Source organism: Salvelinus alpinus, chromosome 24 (assembly GCF_045679555.1).
Source record: "Salvelinus alpinus chromosome 24, SLU_Salpinus.1, whole genome shotgun sequence".
NCBI classification, from domain to species: Eukaryota; Metazoa; Chordata; class Actinopteri; order Salmoniformes; family Salmonidae; genus Salvelinus; species Salvelinus alpinus.
The window spans coordinates 36,551,662-36,577,928 of record NC_092109.1 but is presented as its reverse complement, the minus strand read 5'-3'; the positions used below and the strand labels follow the sequence as shown (position 1 = coordinate 36,577,928).

Genomic DNA, 26,267 nt, shown 5'->3' with positions numbered 1-26,267 from the left:
CTAAAAACATGACCGGAGAAATATCACTGTCTAAACAACCATTTGGAAAGAGGCAAGTCCGATGTTCATCTTGCGTAAAACGCGCGAAGGGAAAGAATGGTACTTCCACGTTTTGTTGTTTTATAGTGGCTCTGATTGCGCAATCGACTCCATTCAAAACGTCATGACGTACTGACACCCAGAGGAAGACGTAGGCAGTGTCGGTTTCTCCATAGCATCTACTGGCACCTTAAAACCGATCCCAGATCAGGGGTAAAAATTTCTGAAATCTGACTCCCTGTCAGGAAAAGTGCTGTAGAAGTAGTTCTGTACCACTCAGAGACAAAATTCCAACGGCTATAGAAACTAGAAAGTGTTTTCTATCCAATAATAACAATAATATGCATATTGTACGATCAAGAATTGAGCACGAGGCAGTTTAATTTGGAGACCAAAAAATGCTAATGCGGAACAGCACCCCCTATAGTTGCAAGAAGTTTTAAGAAGCCCTCCTGTTCTCCACTCATTACCTGTATTAACTGCACCTGTTTGAACTCGTTACCTGTATAAAAGACACCTGTCCACACACTCAATCAAACAGACTCCAACCTCTCCACAATGGCCAAGACCAGAGAGCTGTGTAAGGACATCAGGGATAGATAAAATTGTAGACCTGAACAAGGCTGGGATGGGCTACAGGACAATAGGCAAGCAGCTTGGTGAGAAGGCAACAACTGTTGGCGCAATTATTAGAAAATGGAAGAAGTTGAAGATGACGGTCAATCACCCTCGGTCTGGGGCTCCATGCAAGATCTCACCTCGTGGGGCATCAATGATCATGGGGAAGGTGAGGGATCAGCCCAGAACTACACGGCAGGACCTGGTCAATGACCTGAAGAGAGCTGGGACCACAGTCTCAAAGAAAACCATTAGTACCACACTACGCCGTCATGGATTAAAATCCTGCAGCACACGCAAGGTCCCCCTGCTCAAGCCAGCGCATGTCCAGGCCCGTCTGAAGTTTGCCAATGACCATTTGGATGATCCAGAGGAGGAATGGGAGAAGGTCATGTGGTCTGATGAGACAAAAATAGAGCTTTTTGGTCTAAACTCCACTCGCCGTGTTTGGAGGAAGAAGAAGGATGAGTACAACCCCAAGAACACCATCCCAACCGTGAAGCATGGAGGTGGAAACATCATTCTTTGGGGATGCTTTTCTGCAAAGGGGACAGGACGACTGCACCGTATTGAGTGGAGGATGGATGGGGCCATGGATCGCGAGATCTTGGCCAACAACCTCCTTCCCTCAGTAAGAGCATTGAAGATGGGTCGTGGCTGGGTCTTCCAGCATGACAACGACCCGAAACACACAGCCAGGGCAACTAAGGAGTGGCTCCGTAAGAAGCATCTCAAGGTCCTGGAGTGGCCTAGCCAGTCTCCAGACCTGAACCCAATAGAAAATCTTTGGAGGGAGCTGAAAGTCCGTATTGCCCAGCGACAGCCCCGAAACCTGAAGGATCTGGAGAAGGTCTGTATGGAGGAGTGGGCCAAAATTCCTGCTGCAGTGTGTGCAAACCTGGTCAAGAACTACAGGAAACGTATGATCTCTGTAATTGCAAACAAAGGTTTCTGTACCAAATATTAAGTTCTGCTTTTCTGATGTATCAAATACTTATGTCATGCAATAAAATGCAAATTAATTACTTAAAAATCATACAATGTGATTTTCTGTATTTTTGTTTTAGATTCCGTCTCTCACAGTTGAAGTGTACCTATGATAAAAATTACAGACCTCTACATGCTTTGTAAGTAGGAAAACCTGCAAAATCGGCAGTGTATCAAATACTTGTTCTCCCCACTGTATATATATATATATAATCGGTTTGCACACATGAGAGGGTTAAGGAAGAGATTTGTTTAATGAAATTGGTAAAAGTAAGTGAGAAGGTGTAACGGTTCTCCTCTTCCTCTTCATTCGAAGAGGAGGAGCATGGATTGAACCAAGACGCAGCGTGATACTTAGACATGATATTTATTTAGACACGACAAAACAACGAAGACAAAAAACTAACTATACTTGAATTAACTAACAAAATAACAAAACGAATGTAGACAGACCTGGACGTAAGAACTTACATGTAACACGAAGAACGCATGAACAGGGAAATGACTACATAAAAACCGAACAAACAAAATGAACAAACAAACCGAAACAGTCCCGTATGGTGCAACATAGACAGACACTAACACAGGAGACAACCACCCACAAACAAACAATGTGACACCACCTACCTTAATATGATTCTCAATCAGAGGAGATGAAAACCACCTGCCTCTAATTGAGAACCATATTAGGTACCCAAACCAACATAGAAACAGAAAACATAGACTGCCCACCCACACTCACGTCCTGACCAGCTAACACATACAAAAACTAACAGAAAACAGGTCAGGAACGTGACAGAAGGTTGAAGATAATTACAGGACGTTGACTGTAATTGTTAGGTTGGTAATAGGGGAAAGGTTGACTGTTATTGTTAGGTTGGTCATATGGGAAAGGTTGACTGTAATTGTTAGGTTGGTCATAGGGGAAAGGTTGACTGTAATTGTTAGGTTGGTAATAGGGGAAAGGTTGACTGTAATTGTTAGGTTGGTAATAGGGGAAAGGTTGACTGTAATTCTTAGGTTGGTAATAGGGCGAAAGGTTGACTGTAATTGTTAGGTTGGTCATATGGGAAAGGTTGACTGTAATTGTTAGGTTGGTAATAGGGGAAAGGTTGACTGTAATTGTTAGGTTGGTAATAGGGGGAAAGGTTGACTGTAATTGTTAGGTTGGTAATAGGGGGAAAGGTTGACTGTAATTGTTAGGTTGGTCATATGGGAAAGGTTGACTGTAATTGTTAGGTTGGTAATAGGGGGAAAGGTTGACTGTATTTGTTAGGTTGGTAATAGGGGAAAGGTTGACTGTAATTGTTAGGTTGGTAATAGGGGAAAGGTTGACTGTAATTGTTAGGTTGGTAATAGGGGAATGGTTGACTGTAATTGTTAGGTTGGTAATAGGGGAAAGGTTGACTGTAATTGTTAGGTTGGTAATAGGGGAAAAGTTGACTGTAATTGTTAGGTTGGTCATAGGGGAAAGGTTGACTGTAATTGTTAGGTTGGTAATAGGGGGAAAGTTGACTGTAATTGTTAGGTTGGTCATATGGGAAAGGTTGACTGTAATTGTTAGGTTGGTAATAGGGGAAAGGTTGACTGTAATTGTTAGATTGGTAATAGGGGAAAAGTTTACTGTAATTGTTAGGTTGGTCATAGGGGAAAGGTTGACTGTAATTGTGATACTATATTTATTAGTAGGAATCAGATAACCTACGTTGAATATACATAGTTTAGACTACTTTACAGTAGGAATCGGTTGGCCTGCATTGAAGGTACGGTTAATGAAGTTGATATAATTGTGTGGGCTGAGAGACGTAGTTGGATAAAGAGAGATTTGATAGACCCGTGGACGGATATAATTGTGTGGGCTGAGAGACGTAGTTGGATAAAGAGAGATGATAAGTGGTGTGAAAAGCATTCTGAGAAATGTTCAGTGGTGCCCTTACGGATCATGTGATAATGATACGGTTAAATGACTGTCTAGAGCACATATGTCAGAGTCAAGGCCCGCGGGCCACATCCGGCCCGCGAGAAGGTTTTTTACGGCCCCTGGGATGATCTTGATTTATTATTAGAACCGGCCCGCAGACCGCAGCAAGCCGGCAGCCCGCAGATCTTTTACACGCACCAATACTACATTTCCCACAATGCAACGGTGACGCACCGAGCAGTAGGCTGCTTCATTTCAATATTTATTGGCACAGCAGTCGTCAGCATCACAGTAAAATTAACTTTCAGATACCCATCAAAAATGGCAAAACGGAAGGTGGACACTGAGAACCGGGGGTTTCAAACAAGGTGGGAGTCGGAGTATATGTTCACGGAGGTAGCTGGAAAACCTGTGTGTCTTCTGTGTGGAGAAAGTGTGGCGGTACTGAAAGAGTATAATCTGAGACGACATTATGAAACGAAACACGCGGACAAAAACAAGAATATGGACATGGAACAAAGGCTACAAAAGGCAGAGGAATTAAAACGAGGCCTCAAATCTCGACAGGCTCTGTTCAAAAAAGCCAAATCACAAGGCCAGGCTGCTGTCAAGGCCAGTTTTATTTTGGCAGAAGAGATCGCTAAATCAGCCCGGCCATTTACGGAGGGGGATTTCATCAAAAACTGCATGATTAAAGTTTGTGACGAAGTTTGCCCAGAAAAAAGGCAACTCTTTTTAAATGTGAGTCTGAGCAGAAACACCATTGCCGAGAGAGTAGACCAGTTGTCCATCAATCTAAAAGAGCAGCTTGTGAAAAAGGGAAAAGATTTCATTGCATATTCCTTGGCTGTGGATGAGAGCACCGACATTTCTGACATTGCCCAGTTGTCAATTTTCATCCGCGGAGTGGACTCCAGCCTAAGCGTGACAGAGGAGTTTTTGGCTTTACGTCCTATGCATGGCACAACTACGGGGCATGATTTGTATGAAGAGGTGTCAAGATGTGTAAATGAGATGGAGCTGCCTTGGGAAAAACTCGTGGGTTTGACAACCGACGGAGCACCTGCGATGTGTGGACACAGGAGCGGACTGGTGGCGAAGATACGGGAAAAGATGCAAGAGGAAAACGCGACAGGTGAGCTGACAGCTTATCATTGTATCATACACCAGGAAGCGTTGTGCGGTAAAGCCTTGAAAATGGAGCATGTAATGAGCATCATCACGCGCACAGTTAACTTTATCAGAGCCAAAGGTTTGAATCACCGCCAGTTCAAGGCATTTCTGACGGAGTTAGAAACGGAGCATGGTGATTTGCCTTATCACACAGAGGTGCGATGGCTAAGCCAGGGAAAGGTGCTTCAAAGATGTTTCGAGCTTCGTGAGGAGATTTGTCTGTTCTTGGACAGCAAAGGGAAAGACACAACACAACTCCGAGACGAAATGTTTCTGTGTGAAATGGCTTTTCTGTGTGACATTACGAGTCATCTGAATGCAATGAACTTGCAGCTGCAGGGTCGGGATCATGTCATCTCTGATATGTACAGTACAGTGAAGGCATTTAAAACCAAACTGACTCTGTGGGAGACGCAGATGCGGAAAGAAAATTTGAGCCACTTTCCCAGCTGCCAGACCATGAAAGAGAAGCTCTCTACCAGTGCGTTCCCGAGCGCACAGTTGGCTGATAAAATAGGTATGCTTGCCGCTGACTTTCGACGCCGATTTGCTGACTTTGAAGCACAAAAAAGCAGGTTGGAACTGCTCGGTAACCCATTTGCTGTTGACGTGGAAAGCTCACCACCAAACCTCCAAATGGAGTTGATTGACCTCCAATGCAATGATGCACTGAGGGCAAAATATGCGGCAGTGGGTGCTGCGGAGTTCGCCCGTTTCCTCCCCGACACAATGCCCCAGCTGCGCATCCAGGCTGCTCAAACGTTGTCTATGTTTGGCAGCACATACCTGTGTGAACAACTGTTTTCTTTGATGAACCTGAACAAAACATCACACAGAAGTCGACTTACTGCTGAACACCTCCACTCAATTCTGAGGATTTCCTCAGCTCAGAGCCTTACCCCGAACATTGATGAACTTGTGGAAAAGATGGGACACCACCAAGTATCACCCTCAACCTCAAACAAGTGAACATTACTGTGCAATCACATATTTAGAGTTTTTACTCAGTTCAAGTTTAAAAGTTAAAGTTTAATATTTGTTTTCACTGCATGTTACTTCTCCTTAAACAAAGTGTTGTTTTTGATTAATAGATTTTTGCACTTTATTTTATTGTATTTCAATCCAATTATATTTTAAAAATATTTCAGTTGAGTGGATGATAGAAAATTGCTATTATTGTTTTTTTCTTTGAAGTAAATTTAGCCCACTTTTGCTAAAATAGAAAATATAGGCTACTGATGGTGCCTTGAATACCGGTTTCTTTCATTTAATGTTCATGTTATGGGGATTTTTATATAAAGGAAATTTGTCTTTTGTGTCTGTTGAAAATTAAAGATTACTGACAGAGCCATAAGAAAATATTGCTTTATTTATCTGATCATATTGGAATATATTTGTTAGGTTTTCAGTAGGTTCAATTAGGTTCACTAGACTATATGCGTCATTTAAAATTTTTTCAATGAACATTCGAACAGTCCGGCCCTCGGCTTGTAGCTAAATTTTTTATTTGGCCCTCCGTCCATTTGACTTTGACACCCCTGGTCTAGAGGGTCTGGGAACTAGAGTGTCAGACAGAGATTGGCACATGTTCTATGGTTTTAAAACAAGTCCCAACGAAATATAGAATTGCCATGTTAAATCAGAGCCTTCCTCAAGAATTAAAGGAAGACCACCCCAGTAATACATTTAGAAGCAAAACCAATGCCCTATTCAATAGGACCAATGAATGTTGAACATTGTTTTCTGTATTCACCCACTCAACCATTTAACTTGCTAGGTTGAGACTTGTATATAAAACTTAAGGCTACAATGTATTGTAGTGATGGAGTTTTTCTTGATATCCCCAACAATGAAGCTCTGAACCTATTCGTGAGTAGTGGGCAAAATGTAACCACTCCCCGAGACGGAGTAGAAACTGTCTCTGTCTCAGTCTATTCTGTCTCAGGTGCCAGACTCATTATGGACAGAGCACTCCAATGGCCGCAGGCTGATAGACAGTGCTAGCCAAGATATAATACATGTTGATCCTAGAAAGAAACTGTCTAGTCTCTAGAGCTACAGTACCTTAAAAGGGAAGTTCCCTCCAAAGTGTATCTCTCCCCTTCTGAATTGGCCAATGTATTTTAGAATTTCGGCGCATTACATGTTAATCTCAAAATAGACATTTAATGAGTGTGAAGCAGAAAGTGAACATCCAATGGAAATTGGTCATATATATTTAGAGTAACATCATTAGGGTAGACTAAAATGCAAACAATGCTTTCAAATAAGGTGAAAGTTAAAGTGGACAATGGCATCCCGCTGAACAGACGTTATCATGTTTGTTTTGTTTGTTTTTAAATCTTACAGTAGTGGTAAAAGCAAAACATTGTTTGAGAGTGACCCATGTGTATTAGCAGTAGTGGTTGAGAGGGTTTTCTTATTGGGAAGAAAGTAAAAGGTCCTAGTTGAAGGAAACAGATATGGAGAACAGTGAAAGTAACAAAGACAGTGATGACAAAAGTAGAATGGAAAGATTCATGGTACTCATGGTCTGTCAGTTGAAGTCAAATTGAATAAGTGTTGACAGTATGTGAATGGTAATACGTTATTAGGGGCTTTCAGATAGCAGTCTAATAATGCAATATCCAAGTAATTTGAAGAAACTAAGGTTGCAATACAAGGTCACGTGACGAACAGAGGGATTGAGCCATGGGACTGATTAGAGACTGCCATCTGGTGTTTAGGTTAAAGATAAGCTTCCTGTGGACCCAGAGATAAGAGTGGTACTCACTGAACTCTGGCTGTAAGGGACGCAGTGGGAAACTTTGGAACAGAGGTCTGAATAATTGAATGAGATCCATTTTTTACTATTTCCAATTATTATTTCTCAATTCGATAGTGTGAATAACACCAGTGATTTAAGTAAGAAGGTAACGTCATCTACACCAATAATCTGTTTCCATTACGTGGAACGCTGTCCACTATTGAAATAAATACAAATAAATGTTTTTATAACCAGGGCTGTGGAAAAAAAGAAAGAGCTGATAAGCCAGCGCCAACTGTTTGAAGGTGCTAGCAGATGTGTTCCTATTTTGACTAGTTGATGTCCCAGGGACAGAAAGTACAGAACACAAGCCATACGTAAATGCAACAGGTCTAGATGATACGATTACAAGAAAGGGACTTTGGGATTGTTTACTTTAAAAGATGCCTATTTTGCTTAAAGGGACCCAGTATCACCTGATGTGTCTCCAGTATGATCATATACACATGGTTTTATCAAGGCTTCCTGCCCAAAATGCAGTAAGCTTGTTTCAATAGGGGAGGATGGTACATATAGGCATAGTAATACTGAATGTTGCATTTTTAGAACTGATTAAGATTGAGACTGGTGAGGACTGATTAAGATGTAGCATAGTGATAACTAAGTACATGTATATTTTCTCTTCCAGGACTGATGGAATGTCCACTACCAAGTTTTCTGATGAGTTTAACAATGATTCTGTATCTCTCCCTTTGAAAAGCTTCCTGATGCAGGGGCCTTGGGAGAGCAGTTAGTGAGACTCTGCAGGACTATAAAGTAATAAGGTACCCGGATCCGGCTGTTAAGGGAGCATCCAAATGATGTAAGGCCTGGCCATTTGTTGTTTTTGTTCTACGTTTTACCACACAGACACCTGCATACACACACACCCCACCCATCAATACTTATGAATATTTGTTAGTGGTGTTAATACCATGCCTGATTTATTGTGTGGAGTTTTCCTATTTGGGTTTAGTAGGTTCGTCATGGTTAGAAAGGATGCACTTTAAAAGGCCACAAACATTTAATTTACTGAAGTGTCTATTGTCTGAATTTTGGTTGAACACTTGTAAGTTCTCCTGAAGAGAAATATACTGAAAAACCCTATGTGAACCTGGTATATAGAATGTTTGACATGTTTTACAAGGGGCATGAGTCTGAAGTACAGGGAAAGAGAAGGGGAAGAACAGACTCACTTAATTACACCCAGCCTCTTTCTAAACTCACTAAAACTCTCTGAACCTGGCCACCGCCCTGTGTTTTATCATCTGCTATCTAAGCACACCTTATCAGGAGACAAGATAACTGCAGAAAATGTGCAGGTGGCCCTTCTCTAAACCTGCAAAGTTGCACTTTGCCAGAGCCTAAGTTCATTCAGGTTCAGGAGTAAATGGATGAGAGCAGTCATCTATCTCCAGTCCACAGCCCTGACTGAGTCATAAGCAGCAACAGGTTATGTATGTTAAGTATTTGTATGTTTATTTTCAGTTAAACATGTTATGTTGTATTATTAACTGACCACATATATACTTCCACCCTTAGAGACTCGAGAGTGTACTTCTCCTATTCTCACCCATAGCAATGACCCAAAAGTGAGGAGGAAATGAAATCAGCATCTCTGCTGAAATAAAGCCATTGACTGCATTATACTTTTGTAAAGAAATCCTTGCTGTCTCCCTGTATTACCTCCCACAATTCCTCCAGGGATTTGACAGGGCTGTAGAACTGTGTAGTGGGGTTGGATCTGTGTATATTATATATACACTTCATGCTACCTATAATAAGACAATGTAATGAATATGTTAACTAAGTATTTTACAAAGTATATCTGACTCAATTTAACATTATAGTAAAACGATGTGTAATCAAATATTATGTGTTTAGCTGACTAAGATCAAGAAAGGGTCATGAGAAGCTCATTTCAAAGCAAGTGTTATTTAATAACTTTGTCAAATGAATGGATTCCCATACAAGGTATAAAGCTTAAGTTACAAGGCAATACTGACATTAATAAAACATAATTTGAGGGGATAAATCCCAAGGTAAATTTACAAGACAAAGCATGAACAAAGAGATGCCTACTAGGTCAGATGCCTAGACAATAAGAAAATGTCATACAGGATAAGAGAGAGAACAACAGACCTTCATTCCATTTATAACATCTGAAGGTGTAACATTTTCAAACCAAAACCAACCACCATTGACCAATCAAACGATACTAAGTTTACAGTAACCTGATTACCCAGGCCACATCTCCACAAGGTGTCACAGCCTGTGTGGGGGATGAAACCAATGTAAATAGACAATAAAACCCTTTTGCATCGAGTAATTTAGGAGAGAGCGTTCATGCTGTACAGATACAAGTTACCACAGAGATCTCCATAGAGATCGACAAACATTTCTGTAAAAAGCCCAACGATAAAGCCTTCCTTGCATTTCTATCGTTTTTTGGGGGGGGTATCTAAAGCCTGGTTCAGATACAACAGCCGAGACGAGATGGTTTTATGTATTTTTTTAACGAAGTATGCTTGATCTGAACGGTCTAGTTTTAGAACGTCTCATGTCGGCTGCTGGAGTTTCCAAGATTCAGCATGTCACATCTTAGCCAAATGCTTGGGACGAGATGGGGCCGTTTATTCAATCAGAGAACTGTGCGCTGACGTTCTGTCTTAAGCCAAGCCGCTAGCTAGCTAGCCAAACAGATACATAGCTAGCCATTTTTGTTGCATTTAGTTATCCTAGCTAGCTAGCCAAACAGATACATAGCTAGTCATTTTTGTTGCATTTAGTTATCCTAGCTAGCTAGCCAAACAGATACATAGCTAGCCATTTTTGTTGCATTTAGTTATCCTAGCTAGCTGATAATTATCTGACAAGTCACATGGTGTGTCCTGTTTTTGGTGCATGTATTTTATGACACTTGCTTGATAAACCTTGTTTCAAAGTTTCCTTCACTTAACTCTAAAGATGCACCATTAACGTGGAAACGGTCTCGGCCATCTTTTTGATCTGAATGCCATGTCTTTAGTCAGCTGTTCTACAACACTGTTGAGGAAAACTTGTTTGAGGAATCAGGCAGAACTCATTTATAAGAAATAAGAAGTTTATTTGAGCAATTGCAAGGAAGATCACTCTCTCAGGATGAACCCGGAGAGTAACTCTCAGGAAAGGAATTCTCATGATATTGTGGTGGTTCATTTCTTTACTATCAAATGAGAAGAGACAAACTTATCACACAAGTCAGAGTTATACTTACACTAAATATTTATTCACTTAATAATAAGGGAGTAGGTCAATACAACGCACAGATATAAAGTGAATCGATTGAGTGCGCTACGATAACGATGGCTGGTTGACGAATCACCCTCAGATGATTCGTTGAGAGCCCAATGAGCCCAATGGGTCACAAGGTTAAGATTTGTATGAAAGATACCTATAATTCACAGCAGACAGTATCTGCTGTAAAAGCAGTTATCTTTGTGTAGAGACCAGGGTCTGGCCCTGGGATCATCTCTCCCTGGTACCATATAGAACAGAAACATTAACTCATGCTCTGGAATGCGGTCTCTTCAGGTTTTATCACCCAAAAGACATTGTAAATCTCCTGTCAGTGTTATCTCCCAGAGGCCCATCCTCAGTAGAACACACACAGATGAGCGTTCTAACAACCCCTTATTCTGTTGCATAAAACAACTATTTGATGCAATAAAATTATTATAACATATCTTGCAATTTCCACCATAATATACCGAAAAGGAACTCTCAGGACATACCGTACAGGAACTCTCAGGACATACCAGCAAGGAACTCTCAGGACATACCGGACAGGCTCTCTCAGGACATACCGGAGAGGGTCTCAAAGATTTTACAATCACACAGTCCTTTTATATACGTAATCTACACAAAGAGCTGCTTACCCCTCCAAGGGGGAGGCAAACTTACAAAACAGATGAAGATAATTGTCTCCATTTCCTTAGAAAAATAATACAAATGAGAACAGGTTCTAACCAATTCTCACAGACTATACAGTGGATTCTGAAAGTATTCAGACCTAATTTCTTCCCTAATCAATCTACACTCAATATCCCATAATGACAAAGTGAAAACAGGTTTTTAGACATTTTGGCAAATTGAAAACAGAACTACCTTATTTACATAAGTATTCAGACCTTTTGCTATGAGACTTGAAATTGAGCTCCGGTGCATCCTGTTTCCATTGATCATCCTTGAGATGTTTCTACAACTTGATTGGAGTCCACCTGTGGTAAATTCAATTGATTGGGCATGATTTTGGAAAGGCACACACCTGTCTATATAAGGTCCCACAGTTGACAGTGCATGTCAAAGCAAAAACCAAGCCATGAGGTCGAAGGAATTGTCCGTAGAGCTCCGAGACAGATCTGGGGAAGGGTACAAAAAATGTCTGCATCATTGAAGGTCCCCAAGAACACAGTGGCCTCCATCATTCTTAAATGGAAGAAGATTGGAACCACAAAGTTTCTACCTAGAGCTGGCCGCCCGGCCAAACTGAGAAATCGGGGGAGAATGGCCTTGGTCAGAGAGGTGACCTCTGTGGAGATGGGAGAACCTTCTAGAAGGACAACCATCTCTGCAGCACTCCACCAATCAGGCCTTTATGGTAGAGAGGCCAGATGGAAGCCACTCCTCAGTAAAAGGCCCTAGACAGCCCGCTTGGAGTTTGCCAAAAGGCACCTAAAGGACTCTCAGACCGTCTGATGAGACCAAGATTGAACTCTTTAGACTGAATGCCAAGCGTCACGTCTGGAGGAAACCTGGAACCATCCCTACGGTGAAGCATGGTGGTGGTAGCATCAAGATGTGGGGACTTGGAGACGAGCTAGGATTGAGGGAAAGATGAACGGAGCAAAGTACAGAGATCCTTGATGATAGCCTGCTCCTCAGACTGGGGTGAAGGTTCACCTTCCAACAGGACAACGACCCTAAGCACACAGCCAAGACAACGCAGGAGTGATTTTGGGACAAGTCTCTGAATGTCCTTGAGTGGCCCAGCCAGAGCCCGGACTTGAAGCCAATCTAACATCTCTGGAGAGACCTGAAAATAGCCGTGCAGCGATACTCCCCATCCAACCTGGCAGAACTTGAGAGGATATGCAGAGAAGAATGGGAGAAACTCCCCAAATACAGGTGTATCAAGCTTATAAAGTCATACCCAAGAAGACGCGAAGCTGTAATCACTGTCAAAGGTGCTTCAACAAAGTACTGAGTAAAGGGTCTGAATACTTCTGTACATGTGATATTTCAGTTTTTAAATTTCTAAAAACCTGTTTTTGCTTTGTCATTATAGGGTATTGTGTGTAGATTGGTGAGGGGGAAAAAACGATTTAATCCATTTTAGAATAAGACTAACATAACAAAATGTGGAAAAAGTCAAGGGGTCTGAATAATTTCTGAATGCACTGTATGTCTAAAATAGAGGAGACATGGGATCTTTAAAGCCTAACCAGAGGAAACTATGTTTCCACCCGGCTAGGCTTTAGTGCCCGAAAGATAATGAGCAATTAATAAATCACTCCTCTGTGTGGTATGTAAAGAGGTTACTGGACAGGTGTGAAAAATGACCAGTGACTAGTACTATTCAACTCAAGCATTTACATAGCATTAATCTGTAACAAAACCATTTTGTACCCACAACACAAAATTCTACAATTGGCTAGTTTCGTCTCTTCTCGTCTTTCCTTATTTTGGCTGTTGTATCTGAACCGGGCTTAAAAGAGCTGTATAGTATGATTGGTGGAAGATATTTCGAATCTGATTCCAGATTTGAATAGCAGAGAAGCAGCCTACATTTTTATCTAACTTGTTGGTAAAGCTCTCAATTTAGCTGATTTGTGTTACATTATTGTGATTAGAATGTTAGAAGTCATGGGAGTTTTTAACAATGGTAGCTTTGGAATTTTGAAGAAATCCCCCAAAAAGTAGAATTGTTTTTTTAAAAGGTCAAAAAGTTTTAAAAGTATAAATGTTATCAAAAGCAAGTTTATACAGACCGATCTACACGTTTTAAAAGTGTGAATGGTGTTTCTAAGATGTAATGTAGTGCTCGACAGACTAAGTCAGAAATAAATTGTTCAATATTTTAAAAAATGGGACTTCTGAAGCAAATCCCGTTAATAATCTGGATGAATGATTATCACCATCCCTTATATATCTCAAGTTTGTGTATTTCCGAGAGCTTTCTAGTGACATTGTACTCATAGTCTCCAGGGTGTGGTCCAGTCTTGAGCTTTTTATTGGTTAGTGTTTCCCAGTAGTGGTGCCAGTTCCCATTTCTGTCTTTCCCAAATCCATACACATTCACCTGCATTGGAATGAAGTGTTTAGAGAATTAGTTTAATAACAGTGTTTACAGAAGTTGTATGTATGGCAATCTGATATATTGTGCTGCCTATAGGCCTACCTGATTTGGGTGTTAGTGTTATATATGCATTGCGTGGTGTAGCATACAATCTGTCTTGCAGTGAGCTGAGAAAGTACCATTCCTAGCAGAGCATGTTTTGGTATTGCTAAACACTGCACAATTTAAACACTTTGCTCTCCAAATACTCTTTCCCCGACACTCGTGTAAATATTGTACTGTAAATTATTGAGTGTCTTCCTGTATTTATACTTATGAAAATGTTTATTTTGTTCAATTGAGCTTAATTTTTACTTATTTCTTATTGTTGTTTCATTATCGAGAGGGAACCTGCTAGTAAGCATTTCATTGGACTGTGTACACCATGTGTATCCTGCGCATATGACACAACTTGAACTTGATGTGTATAACGTCTTACCTCATCACAAATGTGTAGGGCTAATATCAAAGCCATGAATCCGGTGGAGGGGTATTTGCCGTAATAGTCAAGCCAGACTTCATGAACATATTTCATGAACACAGGATTCAGAACCAATACCTGCATGGAATATTTTATACATAAACAGCATGATTTAATTAGAAAATGCAATGCAAATAGTCTGGGTAGCCATTTGAGTAGATGTTCAGGAGTCTTATGTCTTGGGGGGTAGAAGCTGTTTAGAAGCCTCTTGGACATAGACTTGGCGCTTCGGTACCGCTTGCCGTGTGGTAGCAGAGAGAATAGTCTAGGATTGGCTGGAGTCTTTGACAATTTTTAGGGCCTTCCTCTGACACCGCCTGGAATAGAGATCCTGGATGGCAGGAAGCTTGGCCCCAGTGATGTACTGGGCCAATCGCACTACCCTCTGTAGTGCCTTGCGGTCGGAGGCCGAGCAGTTGCCATACCAGGCAGTGATGCAACCAGTCAGGATACCCTCGATGGTGCAGGTGTAGAACCTTTTGAGGATCTGAGGACCCATGCCAAATCTGTTCAGTCTCCTGAGGGGGAATAGGTTTTGTCGTGCCCACTTCACGACTGTCTTGGTGTGCTTGGACCATGTAAGTTTGTTGGTGATGTGGACAACAAGGAACTTGGTCTCAACCTGCTCCAATGCAGCCATGTCGATGAGAATGGGGCGTGCTCGGTCTTCTTTTTCCTGTAGTCCACAATCATCTTCTTTGTCTTGATCACGTTGAGGGAGAGCTTGTTGTCCTGGCACCACACGGCCAAGTCTCTGACCTCCTCCCTGTAGGCTGTCTCATCGTTGCTAGTGATCAGGCCTACCACTGTTGTGTCATCGGCAAATAGAATGATGGTGTTGGAGTCGTGCCTGGCCGTGCAGTCATGAGTGAACAGGGAGTACAGGAGGGGGCTGAGCACGCACCCCTGGTGGACCCCTGTGTTGAGGATCGGCATGGCGGATGTGTTGTTACCTACCCTTACCACCTGGGGGCACCCCGTCAGGAAGTCCAGGATCCAGTTGCAGAAGGAGGTGTTTAGTTCCAGGATCCTTAGCTTATTGATGAGCTTTGAGGGCACTATTGTGTTGAACGCTGAGCTGTAATCAATGAATAGCATTCTCACATAGGTGTTCCATTTGTCCAGGTGGGAAAGAGCAGTGTGGAGTGCAATAGAGATTGCATCATCTGTGGATCTGTTGGGGCGGTATGCAAATTGGAGTGGGTCTTGGGTTTCTGGGATGATGGTGTTGATGAGAGCCATGACCATCCTTTCAAAGCACTTCATGGCTACAGACTTGAGTGCTACGGGTCGGTAGTCATTTAGGCAGGTTACCTTGGTGTTCTTGGGCACAGGCACTATGGTGGTCTGCTTAAAACATGTTAGTATGACAGACTCGGACAGGGAGAAGTTGAAAATGTTAGTGAAGACACTTGCTAGTTGGTCAGCGCATGCCCGTAGTACATGTCCTGGTAATCCGTCTGGCCCTGCGGCCTTGTGAATGTTGACCTGTCTAAAGGTCTTACTCACATCAGCTGCGGAGAGCGTTATCACACTGTCTTCCGGAACAGCTGATGCTCTCATGCATGTTTCAGTATTATTTGCCTCGAAGCGAGCATAGAAGTAGTTTAGCTCATCCGGTAGGCTCTTGTCACTGGGCAGCTCTTGGCTGTGCTTCCCTTTGTATTCTGTAATGGTTTGCAGGCCCTGCCACATCCAACGAGCGTCAGAGCCGGTGTAGTACGACTCGATCTTAGTCCTGTATTGACGCTTTGCCTGTTTGATGATTCATCGGAGGGCATCGCGTGATTTCTTTTAAGCTTCCGGGTTAGCGTCCCACTCCTTGGAAAGCGGCAGCTCTAGCCTTTAGCTCAGTGCGGATGCTGCCTGTAATCCATGGCTTCTGGTTGGGGTATGTACGTATGGTCAATGTGGGGACAACGTCATCGATGCACTTATTGATGAAGCCAATGACCGATGTGATGTACTCCTCAATGCCATTGGAGGAATCCTGGAACATATTCCATTCTGTGCTAGCCAAACAGTCCTGTAGCTTAGCATATGCTTCATCTGACCACTTTTTTATTGATCTAGTCACTGGCGAAAAAAAACTCACCCAAATGTATAAATGGACTATTTGAAAATGATCACATTTTTATTTGTGTATACCGCAACGGCATTGCGCGTACCCCTACAGGAGGCCTTTTGTCTCTTGCTGAGCCGTCATTGTAAATAATTATTTGTTCTTAATTGACTTGCCTGATTAAATAAAGGTTAAATCAAAATAAATAAAATCTAAGTGAAATGAAATCAAATGAAGATCCTACATTGGTAATGATGGGCCTCTTCTCCTATAGCATTTTCATAAAACGAACATGGCGCAAAGGTCCCCCCCCCACTCAGAATGAAAATTAATAGGCCCCGAGCGCTGGCATGAAAAGCAAAGCACCCTAGACATAAAACCCTTAGGCATCGCCCCAATAGGGTTAACCCACTTGGTGGGAATTGTAGCATATAGTATTGCTACACTGCACCCTCCGAACAGGAAGGAATGTCCCTGTGCTTCGATGACTCAGCCACCTTATTCAGACCATGTGTTCCCAATGGCCTCACCATTCCCCTTCTGACACCAATGTAGCAAACAGTGAGGCAGGGAAGCAAACCCAGGTTGCTTCCATGAAAGGCAAACACATTACACATTGCACCAATAACCCACTTGGTGGGAATTGTAAAATGACCCATATAGCGAGGATCGCTACAATATGGTCGCTGTGATAGAAGATTTATTTTCATTGGTGATTTTCTGAATTTATCTAAGTTTCATCAAGTTGGCCTGATTATCAGACATCTCCACATAAACTGGATCGTAAGAGACAATGTTATTCTGGTAAAGCAAGTAAACTTTTTAATTGAACTATTATATTAAAGATATTGAACGGGATCTTAAGTACTTACAAATTGGTAACATATTGTAAAAAAAAAAAAATGAACATACAGTGTATCATAGGAAGTTGTGTACAATTTTCAGGGAGCCGTTTTACCTCGTGAGCTCTACTTTCAAAACTACTGGCTGAAAATATACAAAACCTATTTAGCATATTTAATCTCAGTATTCACAATAATGGTAGAATTGTGTGCATGTAAACATACTCTGCACAATTCCATGTTGACACTCTTTCACTGCATTGCGTGTGCAAAACACGGATGATAAACACAAGTGAAATTATCAGAAAGGGCTGAGAGTTTCCGTTTACGAGACTTCGCAAATGTGTTATCGAGCATCTGACCAAATTACGCACGATTTTAGGGTTAACCGAGATTAGCCCATACCTAACTAACAAACATCCTCAATTACCTACTATCCAAGACATAAAAATATCATGCATTTATCATTGACTGTAGATGTATTAGAACCATAATAAATGATCACGATCAACAATGTGACTCACCAAATCTTTGTTGGCCTTTATCTTCGGTCTAAGACGTAAATATGAGCTGTTGAATAAAATGAGACCTTCATCTTATCCAGAGTTGCTATGTAATCGTTGAAAAATGCATGGTGTAACAGACTGATGGACTAATCAAAGGAGAACGGTTACTCACAAAGTGATGTGAGATCCAGTGGTAATGGCACCGGGTAGCCACTGAAGGTCCAGAGTCTTGAAAGGGAAAAACACGAGACTAGTGGTGTTGTCCAGATCTATGGCGCTCTCTGGGTATATGATGTGATGTGTGGTGCGGCTGCCGACATCCCGCTCATAGCCAGAGGTACGAGCCTTGTTCATTCTGGATAACACAGTAAATAGCCGAGATCCATATCATGACTGCCATATTCCAAAACACTTTAATTCAAAACACATAGTCATTCATACCGCTAAGATAAAAAATGAACACACCAAACCAAACCAAAACAGGCATACATAGAGGACATTAAATCATTAAGTTGGATAAAGGCACATCTTTGCCATACTGTATTCTGTGACACCGTGGGCAGGGCCATTGAGGGCTATATATATGTTCAAATCGTTGATTTCTTCTTATTCTACTTGGTAAACAAACTGAAAGGGTGCATATAATACCACCTGGAGTGTTGACTGAACAGGTATAAAGCCAAGGTTAGTGATTAACTGCCACATTTTTGTTACTTTCTTCCTGGAGTGTGGACTTGTTCACTACTTCCCACAAATGTAAAAGCATTGAACAACCATGTGCAAGTGAACAAGTGCACACTTTGAGGTAGGAGGGATAAATGGGACATAGCCCTTAATTCCTTGGAATTCTTTGATCCTTCCTTAACATATTGGAAGTCCCACCCAGTTGACTACTTGAAAATGGTGAAAGTCCTCAATTGCATTGCCCATGCTAAAACAGGCTGTGTTGCACTGCCCATGCTAAAACAGGCTGTGTCGCATTGCCCATGCTAAAACAGGCTGTGTTGCACTGCCCATGCTGAAACAGGCTGTGTTGCACTGCCCATGCTAAAACAGGCTGTGTTGCACTGCCCATGCTAAAACAGGCTGTGTTGCACTGCCCATGCTAAAACAGTCTGTGTTGCACTGCCCATGCTGAAACAGGCTGTGTTGCACTGCCCATGCTAAAACAGGCTGTGTTGCACTGCCCATGCTAAAACAGGCTGTGTTGCATTGCCCATGCTAAAACAGGCTGTGTTGCATTGCCCATGCTAAAACAGGCTGTGTTGCATTGCCCATGCTAAAACAGGCTGTGTTGCACTGCCCATGCTGAAACAGTCTGTGTTGCACTGCCCATGCTGAAACAGTCTGTGTTGCACTGCCCATGCTGAAACAGGCTGTGTTGCACTGCCCATGCTAAAACAGGCTGTGTTGCACTGCCCATGCTAAAACAGGCTGTGTTGCATTGCCCATGCTAAAACAGGCTGTGTTGCATTGCCCATGCTAAAACAGGCTGTGTTGCATTGCCCATGCTAAAACAGGCTGTGTTGCATTGCCCATGCTAAAACAGGCTGTGTTGCATTGCCCATGCTAAAACAGGCTGTGTTGCATTGCCCATGCTAAAACAGGCTGTGTTGCACTGCCCATGCAAAAACAGGCTGTGTTGCATTGCCCATGCTAAAACAGGCTGTGTTGCACTGCCCATGCTAAAACAGGCTGTGTTGCACTGCCCATGCTAAAACAGGCTGTGTTGCACTGCCCATGCTAAAACAGGCTGTGTTGCATTGCCCATGCTAAAACAGGCTGTGTTGCACTGCCCATGCTAAAACAGGCTGTGTTGCACTGCCCATGCTAAAACAGGCTGTGTTGCACTGCCCATGCTAAAACAGGCTGTGTTGCACTGCCCATGCTAAAACAGGCTGTGTTGCACTGCCCATGCTAAAACAGGCTGTGTTGCACTGCCCATGCTAAAACAGGCTGTGTTGCATTGCCCATGCTGAAACAGGCTGTGTTGCACTGCCCATGCTAAAACAGGCTGTGTTGCACTGCCCATGCTAAAACAGGCTGTGTTGCACTGCCCATGCTAAAACAGGCTGTGTTGCACTGCCCATGCTAAAACAGGCTGTGTTGCACTGCCCATGCTAAAACAGGCTGTGTTGCACTGCCCATGCTGAAACAGGCTTTGTGGCAAGTGTGCCCTCGATCAACCACACTCTCTCAGTTGGCTTACCTTATGATGACATCACTGGTGTCGATCAGGGCTCCGTAGTGGGAGCCCTTGAGGTTCCCAGAGTTCCCCACCACAGCACAGGTCCTACAGCGCTCAGGGCCCGCGTCCATGTAAAGGTCAGCATCAGGGATGACCTGGAACAACTTCTCCACCACCTCGCTGAAGTTGGCTTTGTTACGGTCTTTCTGCAATTTCTGGTTATTTAATTGCACCAGGCAATACATAAAACAACAATGAACACACAATAAATACACGACAATGGACAGGCTGACACTAAAAGCAGCCTAATGCAAATGACACACCATAACATCTGAGGAAACCCACACACTAAAGGTAAGACTCCAGAGCCACCTGCTCTTTACACTGAGGTTATTGATGACTACTATAGCAAACCGTTAATCAGTTGTCAGTGACCATGCTTATATTGCAGCCTAAACATCAAATAAAATAGTTAATTCTGAATAAAACTCCCTCATATACAAAAATGTAACTACAGTAAACTTTTGGAGATTCTTAAAGGGATAGTGTGAGATTTTGGCAAACTTCCCCAGAGTCAGAAGAACAGGTCGTTTCTGTGTGCAATTTGATGGAAGTTTATGGTTGTTCCTCGATTGCCAGAGGTGGGACCAAGTCAATATTATTCAAGTCACGAGTAAGTCTCAAGTAACAAGGTCCAAATCTCAAGTTGAGTCCCAAGTAGAACGGGTCGAGTCTCGAGTCATGTCCAAGACGTGCATTCTAAGGACAAGTCGAGTCAAAGGTCTCAAGTCAAAGGTCAAAGGTCTCAAGTCAAGTCAAAAACAATCAGACAGGCCTTTTCATTATTTTGTCTACAACACATTTTGATTATGTAATAATTAATTTTAACAACAAATTCCAAATACAAGTTTCATAAGTAAAGGATACATTTCAAGCCATTTTGCATACCAAATGACCAGTAGAGTCTATGCTAGTAATTGTTGCTTAATGCCCCATTGCTAATAAACTTGCAATGTTTTGGAACTGCATTTTTATTGATGTCAATCCTCTCTCCATACAATTTGACATTTGCGCTGCACCCGATCTTGTAGCTGAACATCAAATCAGAAATCTATTCGCTAACCCAGTGGTTTTCAAACTATTTGACCCGTAATCCTTAAAAAGTGTGTGACCTCCGCGCATGCACACGTGCACACTCGCTACGCAAATATAGCCTCCCACTGGGCACAAACGTAAATTCAACGTCTATTCCACATTGGTTCAACAACGTTGATTCTACCAGTGTCATTACAGCCATAAACAGTGATGCATTTTCAAAACGCAAGATACAAAAATAAATACAATTTACACCTACATTTTGAACTGAACGTAATTTATGTTAACAGTCAATATCAACTTGAGATATAATGTCACATTGAGCCCAGGGAGCAGTTGTTTTGGAGGATTTACTGCGTTGCTCAAGGGCAGAACAGCAGATTTTTCTACTTTGCCGGCTCTGGGATTCAGTTACTGTCTTAATGCTCAATTTGTTAAAATTATTTGATAAAATATTGCATTTGGCCTTTACTATAGAAGCACATTGAATAACGCATTCATAAAAAGCAAAAAAGACAGTCAATAAATAAATCAGGCGGAAAAAAATGTTGACGTGTCTGTCCTATATCTAGCAGATATAAGAAAGCTCAGGAAATGTTTGAGTTTTTTTGAACACATATTTAACCCCTTATTTTTGCTGGCACATCACTACCTTCATACTAAGATGTCTAAGGTGGTGACGGAGAAGAAGGCTGATGTTTTACGTGTCCCTAACCGATTGTGTTTTTGTTTGTTTTTTTGCCTTGTTTGTAACTTATCTTTTTACTTATTTTGTACATAATGTTGCTGCTACCGTCTCTGATGACCGAAAATATATTCTGGACATCAGAACTGCGATTACTCACCGCGAACTGGCAGAATCCTTTTTTCCTTTAACAAGTCCGATGAGCCCGACTTGAATGACATACTGCTTTCCCGGGAACAGGCCCAGATCCCCGTCATTTGTGTGAAGAGAAGGCGGAGAAAAAGGGGCCGGAGGGCTGCCATCTGAGAATTCGTAGGCAATCGAATAAACCCCCACTGCCTTCCATTCTGCTAGCAAACGTGCAATTTTTGGAAAATAAAATCGATGACCTACGCTGAAGATTAACCACCAACGGGACATTCAAAACTAATATCTTACGGAGTCGTGGCAGAACGACGACATTATCAACATACAGCTGGCTGGTTATACGCTGTATCGGCAGGACAGAACAGAGGCTTCTGGTAAGACAAGGGGCCGCGGACTATGTATTTTTGTAAATAACAGCTGGTGCACGATATCTTAGGAAGTCTCAAGGTTTTGCTCGCCTGAGGTAGAGTATTTCATGATAAGCTGTAGACCACACTATCTACCTAGAGAGTTTTCATCTGTATTTTTCGTAGCTGTCTACATACCACCACAGACTGAAGCTGGCACTAAGACCACACTGTATTCCGGCATAAGCAAACAGGAAAACGCTGACCCAGAGGCGGCGCTCCTAGCGGCAAGGGACTTTAATGCAGGGAAACTTAAATTTGTCTAACCAAATTTCTATCAGCATGTTAAATGTGCAACCAGAGGGATAACAACTCTGGACACCTTTACTCCACACACAGAGACGCATACAAAGTTCTCCCTCGCCCTCCATTTGGCAAATCTGCCTATAATTCTATCCTCCTGATTACTGCTTACAAGCAAAAATTAAAGCAGGACGCAACAGTGACTCAATCAATAAAAAAGTGGTCAGGTGAAGCATATGCTAAGCTACAGGACTGTTTTGCTAGCACAGACTGGAATATGTTCCGGGATTCCTCCGATGTCATTGAGGAGTACACCACATCAGTCATTGGCTTCATCAATAAGTGCATCGATGACGTTGTCCCCACATTGACCGTACGTACATATCCCAACAAGAAACCATGGATTACAGGCAATATCCGCACTGAGTTAAAGGCAAGAGCTGCCACTTTCAAGGAGCGGGACTCTAACCCGGAAGCTTATAAGAAATCCCGCTATGCCCTCCAACGAACCATTAAACAGGCAAAGCGTCAATGCTGGACTAAGATCAAATCATACTACACTGGCTCTGACACTCGTCGGATGTGGCAAGGCTTGCAATCTATTACAGACTACAATGGGAAGCACAGCCGAGAGCTGCCCAGTAACACGAGCCTACCAGATGAGCTAAACTACTTCTATGCTCGCATCGAGGCAAATAACACTGAAACATGCATGAGAGCACCAGCTGTTCCGGAAGACTGTGTGATCACACTCTCCGCAGCCGATGTGAGTAAGACCTTTAAACAGGTCAACATTCACAAGGCCGCAGGGCCAGACGGATTACCAGGACTAGCAAGTGTCTTCACTGACATTTTCAACCTCTCCCTGTCCGAGTCTGTAATACCAACATGTTTTAAGCAGACCACCATAGTGCCTGTGCCCAAGAACACTAAGGTAACTTTCCTAAATGACTACCAACCCGTAGCACTCACGTTTGTAGCAATGAAGTGCTTTGAAAGGCTGGTAATGGCTCACATCAACACCATTATCCCAGAAACCCAAGACCCACTCCAATTTACATACTGCCCTAACAGATCCACAGATGATGCAATCTCTATTGCACTCCACACTGCCATTTCTCACCTGGACAAATGGAACACCTATGTGAGAATGCTATTCATTGACTACAGCTCAGCGTTCAACACCATAGTGCCCTCAAAGCTCATCAATAAGCTAAGGACCCTGGGACTAAACACCTCCCTCTGCAACTGGATCCTGGACTTCCTGACGGGCCGCCCCCAGGTGCCATGCTGATCCTCAACACAGGGGCCCCTCAGGGGTGCGTGCTCAGTTCCCTCCTTCACTCATGACTGCACGGCCAGGCACTACACCAACACCATCATTAAGTTTGCCGATGACACGACAGTGGTAGGCCTGATCACCGACAACAACGAGACAGCCTATAGGGAGGACACCTGGCTGTGTGGTGCCAGGACAACAACCTCTCCCTCAACGTGATCAAGTCAAAGGAGATGATTGTGGACTACAGGAAAAAGAGGACCGAGCACGCCCCCATTCTCATCGATGGCGCTGTAGTGGAGCAGGTTGAGAGCTTCACGTTCCTTGTTGTTCACATCACCAACAAACTAACATGGTCCAAGCACACCAAGAGAGTTGTGAAGAGTGCACGACAAAACCTATTCCCCCTCAGATTTGACATGGGTCCTCAGATCCTTAAAAGGTTCTACAGCTGCACCATCGAGAGCATCCTGACTGGTTGCATCACTGCCTGGTATGGCAAATGCTCGGCCTCTGACCGCAAGGCACTACAGAGGGTGGTGCGTACGGCCCAGTACATCACTGGGGCCAAGCTTCCTGCCATCCAGGACCTCTATACCAGGCAGTGTCAGAGGAAGGCCCTAGTCATAGACTATTTTCTCTGCTACAGCACGGCAAGCGGTACCGAAGCGCCAAGTCTAGGTCCAAGAGGCTTCCAAGCCATAAGACTCCTGAACGTCTAATCAAATGGCTACCCAGAATATTTGCATTGCCCCCCCCTCTCTTTTACACCTCTGCTACTTTCTGTTGTTATCATCTATCTACTTTAATAACTCTACCTACTGAACATACACACTACCGTTCAAAAGTTTGTGGTCACTTAGAAATGTCCTTGTTTTTGAAAGAAAAGCATATTTGTTATCCATTAAAATAACATCAAATTGATCAGAAATACAGTGTAGACATTGTTCATGTTGTAAATTATTATTGTAGCTGGAAACGGCAGATTTTTTTATGGAATATCTACATAGGCGTACAGAGGCCCATTATCAGCAACCATCACTCCTGTGTTCCAATGGCACGTGGTGTTAGCTAATCCAAGTTTATCATTTTAAAAGGCTAATTGATCATTGGAAAAATTACAGGCTCAAAATGGCCAGAAACAAAGTTCTTTCTTCTGATCTCGTCAGTCTATTCTTGTTCTGAGAAATGAAGGCTGTTCCATGCGAGAAATTGTCAAGAAACTGAAGATCTCGTTCAACACCGTGTACTACTTCCTTCATAGAACAGCGCAAACTGGCTCTAACCAGAATAGAAATAGGAGTGGGAGGCCCCGGTGCACAACTGAGCAAAAGGACAAGTGCATTAGAGTGTCTAGTTTTAGAAACAGAGTCCTCAACTGGCAGCTTCATTAAATAGTACCCGTAAAACACCAGTCTCAACGTCAACAGTGATGAGGCGACTCCGGGATGCTGGCCTTCTAGGCAGAGTTGCAAAGAAAAAGCCAAGACCAAATTTTCAGCGGTTAAAAAATATATGTTTATTAATTGTGAAATTATGAAAAAATATTAATAACATTCCACCCATGCAGCCACTAGAGGGACAATTTGGTAATTGAACTGCAGGGGGGGGGGGGATGATACACACACCCGTGTATCAATCTAAGTAACATAATAAAAAATCCCCATAATAAAAAATCCCCACAGATACTGTGTCTCAATCCACCGCTTCCGCCTATGTCGGCCTTCCGCATTTCCAGTGGAAAGTTTTCTCAACTAAAATTGTTTAAGACTACCAAGAAATGCTCTGTGTGACCCTGATTTCACTGTAGTAAAAGGTTTTAAGGATGTAGGTAGGCTACTCCGTTTTTGCCAAGAAATCCGGAGAAAAATTAACAAGCTCTTTCTAGTCACTAATCTGGATATGTGTGCCCACTTTTGCACGCCAATGCTGATGACTGGTCATTGGTCAACAGTCAAGACACGCAACTTTTTGGTTCTGAAGCAAAGATGATATGTTTTTGAAAGAAGAATTTGGTGCAATGCTGTAGGTATGTTAGTGACCAGATCAATAAGCAAAGGTATAAATATAAAATACAAATGGTAAATGATTTGTAGCCTATTAAATATGTAGTGTTTTAAAATATATACATGGTAACCACTCCAGTTTTCTGCTGCTTTCATGAGGTCATCATTTAAAAAGCCTTACAACCTCTCATTCATTCAGTTTCACACTTGGGGCGGCAGGTAGGTTAGTGGTTAAAGCGCTGGCCCAGTAACTGAGAGGTTGCAAGATCAAATCCCCGAGCTGACAAGGTAAAAATCTGTTGTTCTGCCCCTGAACAAGGCAGTTAACCCACTGTTCCTAGGCTGTCATAGTAAGTAAGAATTTGTTCTTAACTGACTTGCCAAGTTAAATGAAAGGTCAAATTAAACACTTGCAACACCCCCAAAA

At 42.5% G+C, this 26,267-nt stretch overlaps 1 protein-coding gene across 1 annotated transcript in view; it reads right to left on the bottom strand.

Moving 5' to 3' along the window:
- Nucleotides 1-9,442: 9,442 nt before the first annotated feature.
- LOC139552773 (CMP-N-acetylneuraminate-beta-galactosamide-alpha-2,3-sialyltransferase 1-like) overlaps nucleotides 9,443-26,267 on the bottom strand; it is a 20,401-nt gene continuing 3,576 nt past the window's right edge. The window contains exons 3-7 of the mRNA XM_071364808.1: nucleotides 20,000-20,193; nucleotides 17,963-18,145; nucleotides 17,809-17,854; nucleotides 14,339-14,458; nucleotides 9,443-13,863 (exon numbers count right to left, since the gene is read on the bottom strand). Coding sequence (XP_071220909.1) covers nucleotides 13,696-13,863; nucleotides 14,339-14,458; nucleotides 17,809-17,854; nucleotides 17,963-18,145; nucleotides 20,000-20,193 — 711 coding nt within the window. The 3' untranslated portion in view covers nucleotides 9,443-13,695. The remainder of the gene's footprint in view (nucleotides 13,864-14,338; nucleotides 14,459-17,808; nucleotides 17,855-17,962; nucleotides 18,146-19,999; nucleotides 20,194-26,267) is intronic.